Below are 15,519 nucleotides of genomic sequence, written 5' to 3'. Positions count from 1 at the left end.
CTATATATATATAAAATAATCACTAACCTGGAACGTAGCTCCTGAGCTTACTCTACATTCATGTCATTTAACTGTTCAACAGAGGTAGCTGGAGCAGATGAAAATTTCAGGTCTGTTTCCTTTGCTCCTTTTAGATAAAAAAACAAGTAGTTGGTTATCCCAGATTTTACAGGACCCATGAATCAGGCTTTCTATCTGCTCCTCGCATTGAACAGTTTCTAGCTGCAGTGAATTAAAAATCTTTGTGTTCCCTCCTAGCGCGAACACATCCACTCTTACTGCTTTTAATCTAAAGTGTCCCTCAATAGTGCGGTATAGAAAACACCACACCTACGCAGCTTCCCATCTTACCTTACAGACAACAAGCTCCTATGAAGAAAGATCTTCATGTTTACTAAATTCACCTCACACACAAATCACAAACAGGCCACAAATCATCAGAACACAACTCATCAGTGATACCAAGCAGTTTTCAGGTGCCTGGCATGGCTTTAAATTGTAAGGAGTGGGAAGGAAAACCAATAAGCTCCTCTTATTCCTCTGGCTGCACAGCAGAAAGCAGAAAAGTCACCTTTGCTTCACACTCCAACATGTCTTGATATTTGTAAAGCAGCTTGGCCTCAGTGCCTCTAAAACCAGCCCCTTCTCTTTACTACAAGTAGTGTTAGCAGTGTGTGGCATGCCTGAGAGCATGCAGGAAAAGCGTTTGTGAATCAGCTTGCGCGTTAGTTTCCTTACTCTGATGATTTAGCAGCTGGACAACCCAGTGCAGGTCCAGAGCATTTCATATAACTTCTCTGAACTCGTTTCAAATGGTGCTAATCGATCATTGAGGAAGCACTGGCTGAAAATGAACTATAATTTATCATCGCAATCCCCTTGTAAATAACAAAAGTGGCATCCAATTAATTAGCTGAAAGCCTGAAGTATTGTAGATGCAGAAAAAAATCACTTTCGGCTAATGCTTAATAAAATATCAACAAACTAATTAATTGGAATGAGTTATACACAAACACTCATATCTACATTACATTGCCTGAGAAGAATAGTTTCTATCAAACTGTCAGCCTTTCATAATAAATAACTATAATAATAATAGCACAGCAGTGGTTCACTAGTTAAGCATTCAGTAGAGCAAACAGTGTTTTCTGGTAGAGCATGTGATCCCAATGATTTCAAATACAACAGATTTACGGTGTCATAACTCAGATCAGACTCTGGTTAGTGCTTGGCTGGAATTTGAAGGATATATTCACAGTCGCAACATTGTGATTTTATGCTGGTGTAGCTACGTTAAAAGTAATGAACCCACACAAGCATTAGGTGGGAGTTCCACAATAATGAGTCATCTTTAATGAGATGTCTTGAGAGGCATTTTTATTAAATTATATCAGAAACAAAAGGTACAGAGACTGTGCAAGGCCCAGTTCTGGTTACAATGTAGATTTACCACAGTTATTTCAACAGCAATTATAGTTCTCTTTCTATTAAGTAAATTTCAGTTACATTTACCTCTCAAGGATATTTAATTTATTGCTCTTGTCCTTTTCTCCACCTCTGCACTGCATGTTTTCAGTCTATCGGATTTGTTTCTAATGTCTGACAGAGAATCATGTTTCAAACATAAATACCAGAAACTGCCAAGACAAAACACTCAGGATAATCCTCTTGCTGCACGGAGTTTCATTATGCAAAAGTAAAAAAGTTATGATACAATAATGGCTATATTTCTTGTAAGAATTGATGCAAATAGCATTTAAATCAATGGAACCAACTAGTACTTTGGCTAAAGCTCATCAAAAACATTTTCCTCTCCTATAAGTAGTTAAAGGGAAATTAAAGTAATTAATATCAAATCTGTATGAAACAATGACACTTTCTTTACTTTCGTTACTTTGCATGAGAATTCAACAATGAAAATACTCAGCAGAGAGTAGAATAAGATCTACAGAAAAGGAAAAAAAATTGTCTGATGAATTTCACATAGTTTAAGCTAATTTTGCATATCTCAAATATCAAGATTGATAAAATATGTGACTGTGATAGGATTGATAGTACTTAATTTATTATTGTAATCAAACTGGATTTTTCATTGCCCTTTCAGATACATTTTTTTTCTGTCAATAGCATCAGGGCAGACCAGACTGACTCTTCTATTATCAGCAGAATTATGCTGATTAGGCATGTCAAAAAGATCAATAGCTACTGTGACAATTTGCAGCTTGCTGAGTGCACTTATACAGAGTACTAAGAAAAAAAAAGGACAAAACTTCTAACTAATGGTAGTGGCTGAAGCAACATTGTGCCAGAAATCTTATTTAGATTACTTTACATATCATTGAGACCAAGAAAAATTTAGTCTTTTCGATGCACTGAACATTTTAGACTTCATTGGAATCTTGCTTTCTGTATCAGGGGAAACATGAAGCTCTTCATTCCTAAGACAAATGAATAGCTAAAAGATTGTGTTCACTTGATAAATATCAGTGCAAGATGTTTGTACTTGAGCAAACTAAGAAAGTCATTAGGGGCAGCATACCCGACAGATACTAATGTGTTGTACCTTCCAAAGCTGCAGTAAATCTAATAACCTGTGACTGAAAAAATGGAGAAAGTAATAAAAGCATGTCATGAAATCAAAAATTGTAAGAAACTTCCTGGCATGCCCTTTTGTTATATGCAATATACGCAATAGCACAGTAGACTTCGTTGTTCACACGCTGTTGTATGAGAGTCATTGGAAAGGCCTTGCTACCAGCTCCTCCTCCCCATTTTTCCTGGCAGTCAATTTCTCAGAGAAAGACTTCCTAAGTGGTGTTCAGGGTTTTAACCAGGTTACTCCTGACTGACTAGATAATATTTTTCTAATTATTATTTACATCCTGTCCCGTACATATCACATGGGAACCTGCAGAAAATGCAAGCACTGTTATCATGCACTTTGTGTCTCTCTTTCTGCTAGACTTTCCTGCCTATAATTGCATATTTGTAAAATGAATGAGCAAAATAATTTCCTCACCTTTCACATCTCTTCCTCTGAACTTGCTCTATATTATTTAGTCCCCAATTTAAAAAAAAAAAAACTGAAAAGCATAAAACTTTTAAAACATTTATAATGTAAATAATATAATTAATTTACAGCCATTAGAATCTTACAGTGTTGATGCAAAAGAGCTTGAAAAGAATGTTGTTTTCTTCTGTTTATCTTTTTTTTAAGCAAAGGATGGGGAATCAGGAAGTTTGGGTCTCATTCTCAGCTTTGCCACTGAGCCAATGCGGTGGGCAATGCATCTCAGCAGATGGAATGTGCATGTAGACTCAGCCCCTCTTTCTGAGGTCAGACCAATAGGTGCCTTTGGGCCTACAGCCAACATGTGGGAAAGGAGCATTCCCCAAATATACGGCTTAAACTTATAAAAATTATATGCTTTCCAGTCAAGAAAATTACAAATTTTATTTTTCCCATTGAACAACATCGAATATACTCTTCAATGAATTTGTTTTACTTTTTCATTGCACCCTGCCATCAGTCTTGACCTGCCTGAAGTTTCAGTCATCATTTAACTTCCTACATTTTCTACCAAGAATTATTAGCATGGCCTCCCTTTTTGAGGTCTGTCTATATGCAAGGCAATTCTGGACAGGTCCCTTCAGACCCAGCAGGATGAACATTAATAAACCTTGCCAGCAGCTTCCAGCGTAATGCCCAGGCACATATAGCAAGAGCAGGAAATGTGTGTCATCTTCTCCCCTTAAAGGGGGCTTATAAGAAAGATGGAGACAGACTTTTTAGTAGGCCCTGTTGCAGTAGGACAAGGGATAATGCTTTTAAACTGAAAGAGGGTAGAGTCAGACCAGATACAAGGAAGAAATTTTTTACAATGAGGGTGGTGAAACACTGGAACAGGTTGCCCAGGGAGGTGGTAGATGCCCCATCCCTGGAAACATTCAAGGTCAGGTTGGATGGGGCTCTGAGCAACCTGATCTAGTGGAAGATGTGCCTGCTCATTGCAGGGGGCTTGGACTAGATGACCTTTACAGGTCCCTTCCAACCAAACTATTCTATGATTCTATGATTCTCCTACACCCTGTTAATCCCACTGAGCACAGAAGAACCACCCATGTTCAGCAGTTTAAATGGGGTACATCCTTTCTGAGACAATAAATTGATATAAATAGTAAACAGAGTGGGGGGGGTATTTTGTTCGCTTTACTTGCTGAGAACTATTGTAAGAAATAGTCACAAAATTAGGGTATTTAGACTAATCTAAGTAAAGGCTGGTTATAGCCCAATTGCTGCACGAGGCTTGTCCTAAGCACACTCATTTAGCAAGTGCTTGTCAACACAGAGTACCAGCTTGCATGGGGGATTTACATTCTCACAGAAGTTTGGTGATATGTCCATTTGGAAACACTAGTACGGGTGATATCTTGGCAATATATCTGATAGGTAAAAGAATTTCTGATTAATTCTGCACCGCTTAGCATGTTTTAATGTTTTTTAGAAATTGTCTAAGTACTTTGTGTCAAGCTCATGCACTGCCTTTCTGTGGACCTGTGTTTGGAAAGGTTAGCTTGTGTACTTTCTGTATTTTGGGGGGAAGGGGGACTCTGTTGTTTGTTGACCCACTGTCAGTAGATTTATCATTATTTAATATTCATTATTTATTTTTGTGCTAATTTCACCTTGAGTTTGTTTGGGGTTTTTCTGGGGGGGCTATGTGTTTTTCTTAAGCTTTTAGGTAAGAATAAGATAGTCATGGTGCTTGATGTTTCTGAGACATCAAAATATTTAATGGCTCAGCTTCAACTGTCAAAAACAACTGTTGTGCCTCCAATTTAAAAAAAAAAAAAAAAAAAAACCAACCTGTGAATTGATTCAGAGGCAAATAATGTTGTCAGATGAGGCCAAAAATTCTCTCAGATGTGTAAACAAAATACTTGCCTAAATGAACTGAATTCCTCTCTGATATAATGTAATTGACCTTAATATTCAGTACTAGTGGCCTGGTTATGTTTATTCTATCTAAGTAAATCAGAATTAGCTCCACAGATTTTGCTAGCCTAAAATTCATGAGAGTAGAGTCAACCTCTGAGTGCAGTACAGAAATGGGGACAACCAAACACTTAACCACCCAGAAGCAAACCTAGATCCCTTTTCAGGGGAGGTGATGAAGGCTTATAAAAAAAGATCGCAAGCTTTTTGCTGTAACTTGTGGCTGGTGAAGAAACATCAGATTTAATTGAAGTAACTCACCACTTTAAATATGAAGACTGTTTTCAGTTTCCACCCCTGAATATTTTTCCCAATGTAATTTTCACCAATTCTGGTGGAGTCATTCTTCTTTTACATCCCTGTATTTTGGTTAATTCCAGTAGACTAATTTGGTTAATTCCAGTAGTTAATTCCAGAGTTTGGTTCACTCGTTATTTGCAACCAACATTCTCCAGTCCTGTGTAGAGAGAACAGGCATCAGAATGGTAACCTAGCATAGATACCAAAGCAGCAGCACAAGGGAAAGTGGTGAGAGAACGGGAAGGGGACACTGGTGTTCTCTAGGCTCTCACTGGGACACTGAAATCCTCCACAACAATTCAGGCCAACCATTGGGTCTGTGTTTGGCTATGGATTTGAGCCTACCAGCTTAATCCTCAAATTCTTAGATTTAACTGAAATTGAGCAATTGCCATGCACCACACATTTTTCCTAGTGTGTCAGTCTTTGAAAGTAAATAGCTTTAGTTCCCCTAGAAATAACTCATTTCACAGGCTTTATCAGTATGCTTGAGCCTCAAGAATGCTGAATGAAAAACCCTCAGAGGAAACATTCTTCTGTCAAAAGTCTTCACGCAAGTAAAAAGGGGTAAACACTGAAAAGCCGAAAGGTGGTTATTTTTCCATATAAAAAGACACAAATTTTAAATGTTTTTATTTTTTCAACACAGATTGCAGAGCCACTGCAGTTAGTGACCCAATTGTTCCAAAAGGTCTCAGTTTTTTGAGAAAATATAAATGTGTTACTAAGAAGATTTTCTGCATGATTAATACCAAAACATGAAAGGCAGATTGAATTTATCTCACATAGGCATTTACAGACCTCAGAAAAGGGAAGTTATTTAGAAGGTGATAGAACTGTAATTGCCATTTCAACAAAAAAGCAATCAGGGAGGAATAAAACAAGCTCAGTCTGCCAAAATGAAGATTTGGAAGTTAATCAAATGCCATCTTAGCCAGCCTGTTATGCTGATATGTGTATCTGAAGTTTCCAAATTGTTGTTGCTATTGATTTCTAAAAGTACACTACAGTTTTATAATGTCTTTCAAAAAGAGTAAGTTGTGTTCCAGCCCCAATAAACAGAGAATCAAAAGGCTAAATTCTTCTCTGCTTCCTCTTTGCAGGGTTATACTAATCCCTTCTCAGCTATTAGAGGATTCTGCACCATTTGCAGACCACAATGTAACCCCGAGTCCACCATTTTGCTTTGTAATTTTTATTTTTAATGGAATGTCTCTTGAAATCCTCACAAAACAAAAATGCTATGCACTACTATGCACTTTACATTCAAATAAGTATTATGCAGGAAAACACCAAGCGAAAGCTGTTTAAAATAGGACCAGGTTTTATTGTCATTTCCATCTGGATCACATTCCCAAACCAAGTCTTTCACAGGTAACAGTCTTTCGCAGGTAACTCTACATCCTGTATGTTTAATTGACTGTCTTAATTCAGTACACTATTGTCACCATTTAAGTATCCATTTTGCATCATTGTTAGTCTCATCCCTCTCCTTCCTACGTTTTACTCTGAGCTTTCCCGGTATCTCTGTCATCTCACGCTAAATGCTTCCAACTGCTTCCTCCAGCAAGCTCTCCTCCACATTCCTTCTCTATTAATTTGCTTTTTATGTTGCTCCACCTGGTCTTTATGTCAAGTAAAACTTCTGCCTCCAAGTAGCTGAAAAATGTCCTGTTGATTAGATAGGACATTCCTGCTCTCATTACCATCATTGCATACAATTTCTTTTTCCTGCATGGGTGCACTTTGTTTTTTGATACCTATCTAATCCCTAATTTGGCAATGCTGGGAAACTTTACCAGGTGCTTTCTGTGTAATTAGTTTAAGGTAGTTCTAGTACTACATAAGCTCCTACTTTCATATATTTTAAAAACATACTACTTAAAGTGTAGACATAGTGAGTGGCCTCAGGGTACAGTTCCTTTACACATTAAGCCATGTATTCAAACCTACACCCTTGGCATTGGTAAGACAGGAACTATTGCCTTTGGCATTCATACTAATTGGACCACCACCTCACACCGGGGAATTCCTACTCCTCACATTGAGCAGAGGTTAAATCAGTAGGAATTTTATTCTACAACTTTTTGACAGAAGCCTGCATCCTAAAACCACCTCCCTCATAGCATTCAGAACGATCAAGGACAATCCTTACCATGCATCTTGCTAGCACTGTTAGAATTGCTTCTCATTGAACAGGCCCAATCCTAAGAAGCAGAAAACACCTAGTGATCTCCAATGAGAGTCATACCTCTGGGAAGTCGTTATGAATATCCACTCATATTCAGGGTTAAAGGAAAGTAGGACATTTTCCCCTTTGCTATATTTGGCACTGGATCCCAAGAAAGTGTTGAGTTGCTCTGAAGGCACACTGGTACAAGCTGACAGAATTCTGTGGACAGCATCAGTGAGGCCTTACTGCATTTGGTTTAGCTTTTGTGCTATTCCCAATCTCACCTTATATCAGCAAAGAGAGAACATTAAATGGAGTGGTGGTGGGAGGAGCATGGCTTCACCATGGGGTAGCCTTGTGAGTATATTCTGGGTAAAGGCTTCAGGGCAGCAAGTGCTGAAAAAGCACCACCTTCCCACCTTCCACGTTCTCCTACTTGGAGATCCCGCAGCCCACCCCACACTCTGCAGAAGGTCCAATGCCTCCAGCTTCAGATCACTCCCACTGTCACCAGAAACTATGCTACCAGTCCCTCTGTCTTCTCTTACAGCTAAAAAGGACCCTGTAGAGAAAGATTTTGCTGCAAAAAAGCAGTAGAGTAGGAGGAAAACTCACAAAGTGAGGTGGACAGATCCACTTCTTTCCCTCCTCCTCCTTGCTGCCCTCATAGCCCCTCTCAACAAAGCTCTCAAATGACCATGGTAACTCTAATCCCAAAGTTGTTCCTTCAACCCCGCACCTGACCGTCATCTCAACTGCAGTATGTCCTCACTGACACCCTCCAAATATTAGATCCTGTCTCCACCACTACACCCAACAGTATTCATCACAAATCTGCCTACATAGGACTCTGAGAAAGAAAAGATATGTTGGTCTAGGGGAAAAATCAGTATTTGATAGGGCTATCTCATTCTTCCAGTTGATTTTTATTGGGCGAGCAAGTGAAACAGAGCATGTTAATACAAAGGAGAGAGAAGTTTGTTTTCACTAATGAGTAAAACAGCCATTCTCACATGTACTCACATAAGTACTAACACTTCAAAGCAATTAAACTGTTCATTGAACAGAAAAACGACTCTGTAGTGTTTTCAGCAATTAAAGTATGATTGACAGAGTACAAAAGATAATGAGTAGGTTTCATCATTTGAAGAAAGGTTTGAAGAAGGTGCAACTGCTTCCTTTAATTATTCTTTATTAATATTTACCAAACTGTATAATTCCTCCCATTTGTTGTATGCAGTGAATATTCTATCACTAGCTCATTATAAAAAGTTTTGCTTTAGTGTCATAATTTTGTCTGTCATGTTTTACAAGTGTTACGAATGACAGCAGCAAACCTGTAACGTACATTCATACTCTCCTGCTAACATCTACTGAACTGAGTGTTTACATTTCATATGGGGGCATTATACAAAATCACCTATATAACTGTGTTACTTAATCAGAGATTTCATCCTTTAAATCAAGGGACAAAGTGCAAGGTATATTTCAAATGAACACAGCTGTGGAGTCAATGTGATAGCTAATACAAATTCAAGGTTCTTTGGTAAGCCCTATTAGTTGCTTGTGGATTTCCATTTATGATTATGAATGCTGTGTAAAAGCCAATAGAAGCACATGCCCCCATGGTACCTCACAAAAATAAATTACTGGGTTTTGCACTCAGTGTGAGCTGCCTGCTTAACAGAAAGGAAGGATATTGTCTTGAGTTAGAAGCAGCAAATAAACAGAATGGCAGTTTTCTCTACTACTTTCTGTAATGCATCCTGATTTTTCTCATTTTAGAGAAATAATCTGGATCAATAATGGCTAACGAAGATTTGGGTTTTTTTTTAAAAAAGTCTTTTCTGCAAACACATTCAGTTTTCCACCTCCTTGGCTGTCCAGAAAGTACATTTCATAATCAAAAAAAATTATTACAGATGAAACAGAGTATGGCATCCTAAAGGACATATTAGTGGCATCCATGGACCTGGATTCAGTATTCTCAGTTGTACAGATAACAGTATAGGAGTGAACATCGGATGCAATCAAAGCAATCACACTACAATTGCCGTTTGAGGTAGTGCAAGTATGAGGGCCAGTGTTGTGAGTGAAAGGACAGTGCAGCAGCTGCATTTTAATGGGGCTTGCAGTTGTTTTGCAGAAAGTGATGTATGGCAGTCACATAACCCACTGCCAAAGACTAGTCAGACACCATCAGCAACCTGGGAAGGTGTCAGGCACTGAGTCTCCTACTCAACAGAAGCTTGACAGAGGTAGAAATGTGATTTTAGCTCAAACTAAGCAATGGTCAGGATTAGCTTCAGATACCTCCCTTACAGCTATTAAATTCAAAAGACCAGTCCTAAGAATGGGTTTGTCTGGAAGGAAAAAGAGGCAGGAGAGCAAAAGGAAGGATTTTGAGGCTTTGGGTTTCAAGCTCATGTATATATGTGCACCATCATCTATCCATCCACTGTTTAGCTGCATTTTCTGGGAATTTCTAAGATTAATGTTATCGTGAAAGCCATTCAGAGAAGCCAATTGCTTAAAAACAGATGCATTTTGTCAGACGAACTTCTTGCATATAGAATCACAGAATCATAGAATGGTTTGGGTTGGAAGGGACCTTAAAGATCACCTAGTTCCAACCCCCTACCATGGGTAGGGACACCTTCCACTAGACCAGGTTGCTCAAAGCCCCATCCAACCTGGCCTTGAACACTTCCAGGGATGGGGCACACACAGCTTCTCTGGACAACCTGTTCCAGTGCCTCACCACTCTCATAGTGAATAATTTCTTCCTTATATTCAAACTAAATTTACCCTCTTTCAATTTAAAGCCATTACGATTGTCCTATCACTACAGGCCCTTGTAAAAAGTCCCTCTTCAGCTTTCTTGTAGGCCCCCTTCAGGTACTGGAAGGCTGCTATAAGGTCTTCCTGGAACCTTCTCTTCTCCAGGCTGAACAACCCCAACTCTCTCAGCCTGTCTTCATACGAGAGGTGCTCCAGCTCTCTGATCATCTTCGTGGCCCTCCTCTGGACTCGCTCCAACAGGTCCATGTCCTTCTTCTGTTGGGGGCCCCAGAGCTGAACACAGGACTCCAGGTGGGGTCTCACAAGAGTGGAGTAGAGGGGGAGAATCACCTCCCTTGACCTGCTGATCATGCTTCTTTTGATGCAGCCCAGGATACAGTTGGGAGCTGCAAGCACACATTGCCGGGTCATGTTGAGCTTCTCATCAACCAACACCCCCAAGTCCTTCTGCTCAGGGCTGCTCTCAATCCATTCTTTGCCCAGCCTGTATTTGTGCTTGGGATTTCCGTGACCCATGTGCAGCACCTTGCACTTGGCCTTGTTGAACCTCATGAGGTTCACATGGGCCCACCTCTCAAGCCTGTCAAGGTTCCTCTGGATGGCATCCCTTCCCTCCAGCATGTCGACCACACCACACTTGTTGGATGCTCTTATTGCATATGATTACTGTGGGGTAAACCATACAATACATTCTATAACATCCATATTCTGTGGGACATTTCTCTAATCCACAAGGGAAGATGTTAATCATGTACATCTTTTGTGTCATTTAGTCATGGTGCATTCCTAATACTCCCTCCCAAGAACATATGCTGAATTTACGCTCTCATATAGTAAGATTTATTCCTGTACATTTAGGTCTGGAAGATGAGCATGGTAAAGAAAGTCCATCACACTTTTACCATAAACCCTGTGAGAAGGAAACTAGATATTTATGGGGAAGAAGGAATATATCCTGTTGTTTACCCTTTTTCAGAACTGTAAGGAAAAACAAATAAACCAGAGCAGGGAAGAGGCTGAGCTCTGTTTGGATCCAGCTAGCAGACATCAAAACTCATGCCTCCCGCAGACAAATAAAGTCCACCTGAAAAAGTCTAGAAAATAGCAGCATCCCCCCTGCCACAGAAGCGGTGGTCACCATTACAACTTCCAGTTGCTCGAGGAGGCTGGGGAGAGGCGGGTGACCCACCTCGTTCTAAAAGAATGGTGCTTGCAGGTCTTCACCATATATTGAGTTTGCCTTCTCATAAAAGGCTTTTAGGAGAAATACAGAGTGCAAACTATTCCTACTGCATCATGCTTGGTGACTATGAAGCACAGAACTTGGAGGAAATGGTCACCTGGCATGTGATCTGATGGCCAGGATCTCCCACATGTAAAATGTCCTTTACATGCAGGGCATTCTTAAAGATCTACAGATGTAAAGATTGGAATTATCTAGGCTTTGAGGGGAGGTAAGTGATAAAACCATTAAACCTCTGAAAGAAAAGGTGGAAAACTCTCTAGATTTTTACTGAATTTCATCTGATTTACTCCATCATTTTTAGTGATTATAGTTTGGGGCCCATTAAGTAGAACTGCACTTTCATTTAGTGAGGTGTTTAATATTTAATGTTGGCTTTCCAATGTTATATACATTGTAAGAGTGTAAATTTAAAATTAATTGAATCTGGTATAATTTGAATCTGGTAAAAATACTAGAAGGCTCATACTGGAACTATAATAACAGTAGCAATAACATTTCTGGAAGACTGAATTACAGTGTTATGCCTAAGAAGAGCGTTTCCAATAGCTCATGCTCAAAAAACTACCCAGATAGGGAAAAAAACAGCAGAAATAATTTCAGGTGGAAAATGAACCAATAAATATTCCATAACCTATCTCCAGCTTTTTTCAGAGATTATGATGGCAATTAGGACAGTATATACTGTTTCTTTGATATTGTCTACGGCTGCCAAGGCTATATGCTCAGTCGGGTTATTCAATTCTTAAGATGCACTATGTTCAAATCACGCTTTCTAAAGTGGTTTTCTGTTAGAACTACATCAAATGAAAGCCATATTGCTGGCTTAAATGTAATTCAGTTCATCCTTGTTGTGTCAGGATGTTTTTTATATATATAACGGGAAGGAAATGAAAAGATTTAAAAAAGCATTAGTCATCATGAGGAGTTTTAATATCATCAGCACTAACACAAAGCCAGCTGATAAATTGCATACTATTCAGAAGAAAGAAATAGAATAAAATTAGTATTGCATTACACTAGATTAATCATAGCCCAGGGTTACTGTCATTCTATGGAAAATAAAAGCTTGACTATTTCAGATTTTAAAGTTTCTTCTCAGCCTTTAAGGTTATTTGCCTTAAGAGGCATATAACAAGCCCATGTACTGAAGGAAGAACACAAGATTTTGGGCTGGTGGCATTGGTAAATTTTTATCATTGTTTCTAAACAACAGCAAAGCAGCATTGATGACTGGGATCCAGATGGTTAGCAGTAACACTTCATAATAGTAACCTAATGAAGCTTTTTAGTGCTGGTGACAGGTAAATGCTTGAAAGGTTTATGGCAGGGAAAAAGCTTCAATTAAAAAAACTTGAAAATCTGTCTCTCTTCTTACTTGCATAATTATTGCTTTTTATAATGGCATAATGGAACAGCAAAGCATAGGTGAAGGAAAGGCTAGAAAAGAGGAACTCTCTCTGGAGCTAATAGGATGTACAGTGGGATTTTTTTTACTTCTTGTAAGATGAATAGCTACTTAACAACCATTAGGCCTCTCTCAGACTTAAGGAGAGAATTTAAAAATCTTTTTCATGTAGTTAAGTCTGTCTAGGGATCAGGAGCTAAAAATAGAGGAGATGAATATTTTTCTCTATGCAAGTAAAGAATAATAGTTTCAGGATATTTTAGCTGAATGAAGAAAGTTCTGGGATCTCTCACATGAGCTTTTCTCCCTAATCCTCGTTACCCGTGAAGAGTACGACCAGAAATCTGGTGCTCCCTTTGCAACAAGGGAGAAATCTGATGGCTGGCTGCTTCAAAGGGCAGGGGGCCAGTCCTGCAGGGACTCTGATGTTTCTGATAAAACCTTTTTCATTGGAAAACCAGGTTTTTAATAAATGGAAATTTTAACAAAAATCATCCCTCTTTTTCTGGGGAGGAAAAGAAAAAGGCAGACTTAAAACTCACTGAAGTAGGGGGAAATTGGTTGAAAAGAACATCTGGAAATTTTTCAAGTTTTGATCAGAGGTGCACCAGGTTTTGTCAGCTGTTTTCTGTTTCAGTTATAGAAAATGATACTACCAAAAAGAAAAAAAAAAGTGAAGAAGAAATTGAATGAAAGATATTTTTCCTGTCAAAAGTAAAAAAAACTTATGTTGAAAATTTCACTTAAAAAAAGAAGCCATCTATTTCTGTTAACATTTTCTACTGTCAGTTTTCCAAACAGATGTGATGACTGGGAAAGTGTTGTCAGTTTTTCTATGGGTAGGTGGAGCTGGTACGTCTTAGGCTCCCCTGCAACATCACTGAATGCCTAGTTGAAGCTGGAAGCATTAACGGGTCACATAGCAGGACTCTCAGATTTTTAGGTCCAACCTGCTTCCCTCAAAAGACGCTCAAAAGTATTGGCTGACACTGGAATTTTGCTGTTTCACACTGTGGCTGGTAAAACAGCAAAAGAGATCAAAGGATATGCAATTAAAGCCTATGGCATGTACACAACAAAAATAACAAAATAGACAATGTCACAAGGGAAGCCACTGAGGAAAGATCCATCAATCTGGTAACTATGAGCATTGGTGAAAGCACACAGTCAATGTAAATGGTCTAGAATAAGGTGTATAAACAGTGTGATGGGACTGAAGCAAAGAATCCTAAACACAATTTATTTAGATTGAATTCTATTATGCAAATAAAGCATCTCATTGCAAAGCGGCTAAGATACATTCTTCTATTTTTTGCTGCTAAAACAGAAATTATTCAGCAGTTGTTCACATAGCATTATTGAGGGGAGGTATACTTCAGCCTCAACAGCTCCTGCTTGATTCACTGTGGTTATTTTGGGCCATGCAGTCTAACTTAGGACTGTTGCACAGTCCAGATTGTTCACTGCTGTAGAGACATGACTTTTCTTTTAGCCCTCAAAGGTTTAAGGTGGGCAAGTCTGATAGATATCAATATTTAATCGATTTGTGAGAAAGTAAAGTCATAGTCCTCTTCCCTCCTTTCCCCAGTTGTCTTGGCTTCCTTTTGAGGTTCTGCTGGAGGAAATTCTGTGCCTTCATACTAAAGCGAACATTTCATTTCTCAGTTTCTACAGATCAAGTGATGAGATGTCATGTGTGAACCCCCTGAAGGCTGAGAAGAGAAACTCTGACTTCCCCACAGAAAATTGTGAACTGCAGTTTCTTACTGGCTAGCAACACCTTTGATTCAATTTGTATGAAAACTCAATTTACTTATTAAAATGGACGTTATTGTTCAAATATTAGAAACTCCATTTCTTATATGTTCTAAGCTGTACAATTGTCAGATTTTTATGGTTTAGATTGTAAATGTGTTTTTCTCTGGCTAATTATTGGTATTATTTTTTTAATTTTGATGTCTTAAAGGCCAATGTACTGTATCATAATAATATGAAGGACATATTTAACAGGTGTGGGAAACACTGTATACAAATGTATATTTCTAAAAGCTATTTTTATGATTAGCATGTTTTACTGTTTTACCATATTTAGAGTCAGGTGATATTGCACTTCTTTGTTTACAGCTTAATTCAAACAAGATCACAATTAAATACATTGTATGGTATTTTCCATTATTTTATTTATTATATTCGTCATTGGAAATAATTATGTTTACTAATAGGGATAGCTGCTAAAAAGTGAAAATGTCAAAATAAGAAAGCAATCTTTGATAAACTGTAAATTGGATCCTCCTGTAAGTCCCTTTCTTCAGATAAGCACTCTGTGATGCCATTCATCAGACAGTTGTTACAGCTGTTCCTGCAAGTCTCTGAAGGCAGTTTGTTGTTACCATATGGAAAGTTTACAGGACAGTCAGTCTCCTGTCTAGCCAGGTAAATTACTTATAGACTGACAATATCTGACAACCTGAGGTAGCCTACTGATTACTTTTTGGTTTATTTTCTGGCAGTAGTCTTTCCATTCCCAAACACCTAAAGCCCTCCTAAAAGCCTGCAGCTGGAATAATTAATTATTACAGATGTTGTAGGGGGAATCT

General features: G+C 38.6%; 1 protein-coding gene across 1 annotated transcript in view; it reads left to right on the top strand.

Moving 5' to 3' along the window:
* The window catches only part of RALYL (RALY RNA binding protein like), a 407,383-nt gene extending 392,456 nt beyond the window's left edge, over positions 1-14,927 (top strand). The window contains exon 11 of the mRNA XM_072851214.1: positions 14,588-14,927. Coding sequence (XP_072707315.1) covers positions 14,588-14,605 — 18 coding nt within the window. The 3' untranslated portion in view covers positions 14,606-14,927. The remainder of the gene's footprint in view (positions 1-14,587) is intronic.
* The last annotated feature ends 592 nt before the right edge of the window (positions 14,928-15,519 follow it).

Source organism: Ciconia boyciana, chromosome 2 (assembly GCF_034638445.1).
Source record: "Ciconia boyciana chromosome 2, ASM3463844v1, whole genome shotgun sequence".
In the NCBI taxonomy this organism is placed as follows: Eukaryota; Metazoa; Chordata; class Aves; order Ciconiiformes; family Ciconiidae; genus Ciconia; species Ciconia boyciana.
This window is presented reverse-complemented; position numbering and strand designations above follow the sequence as displayed.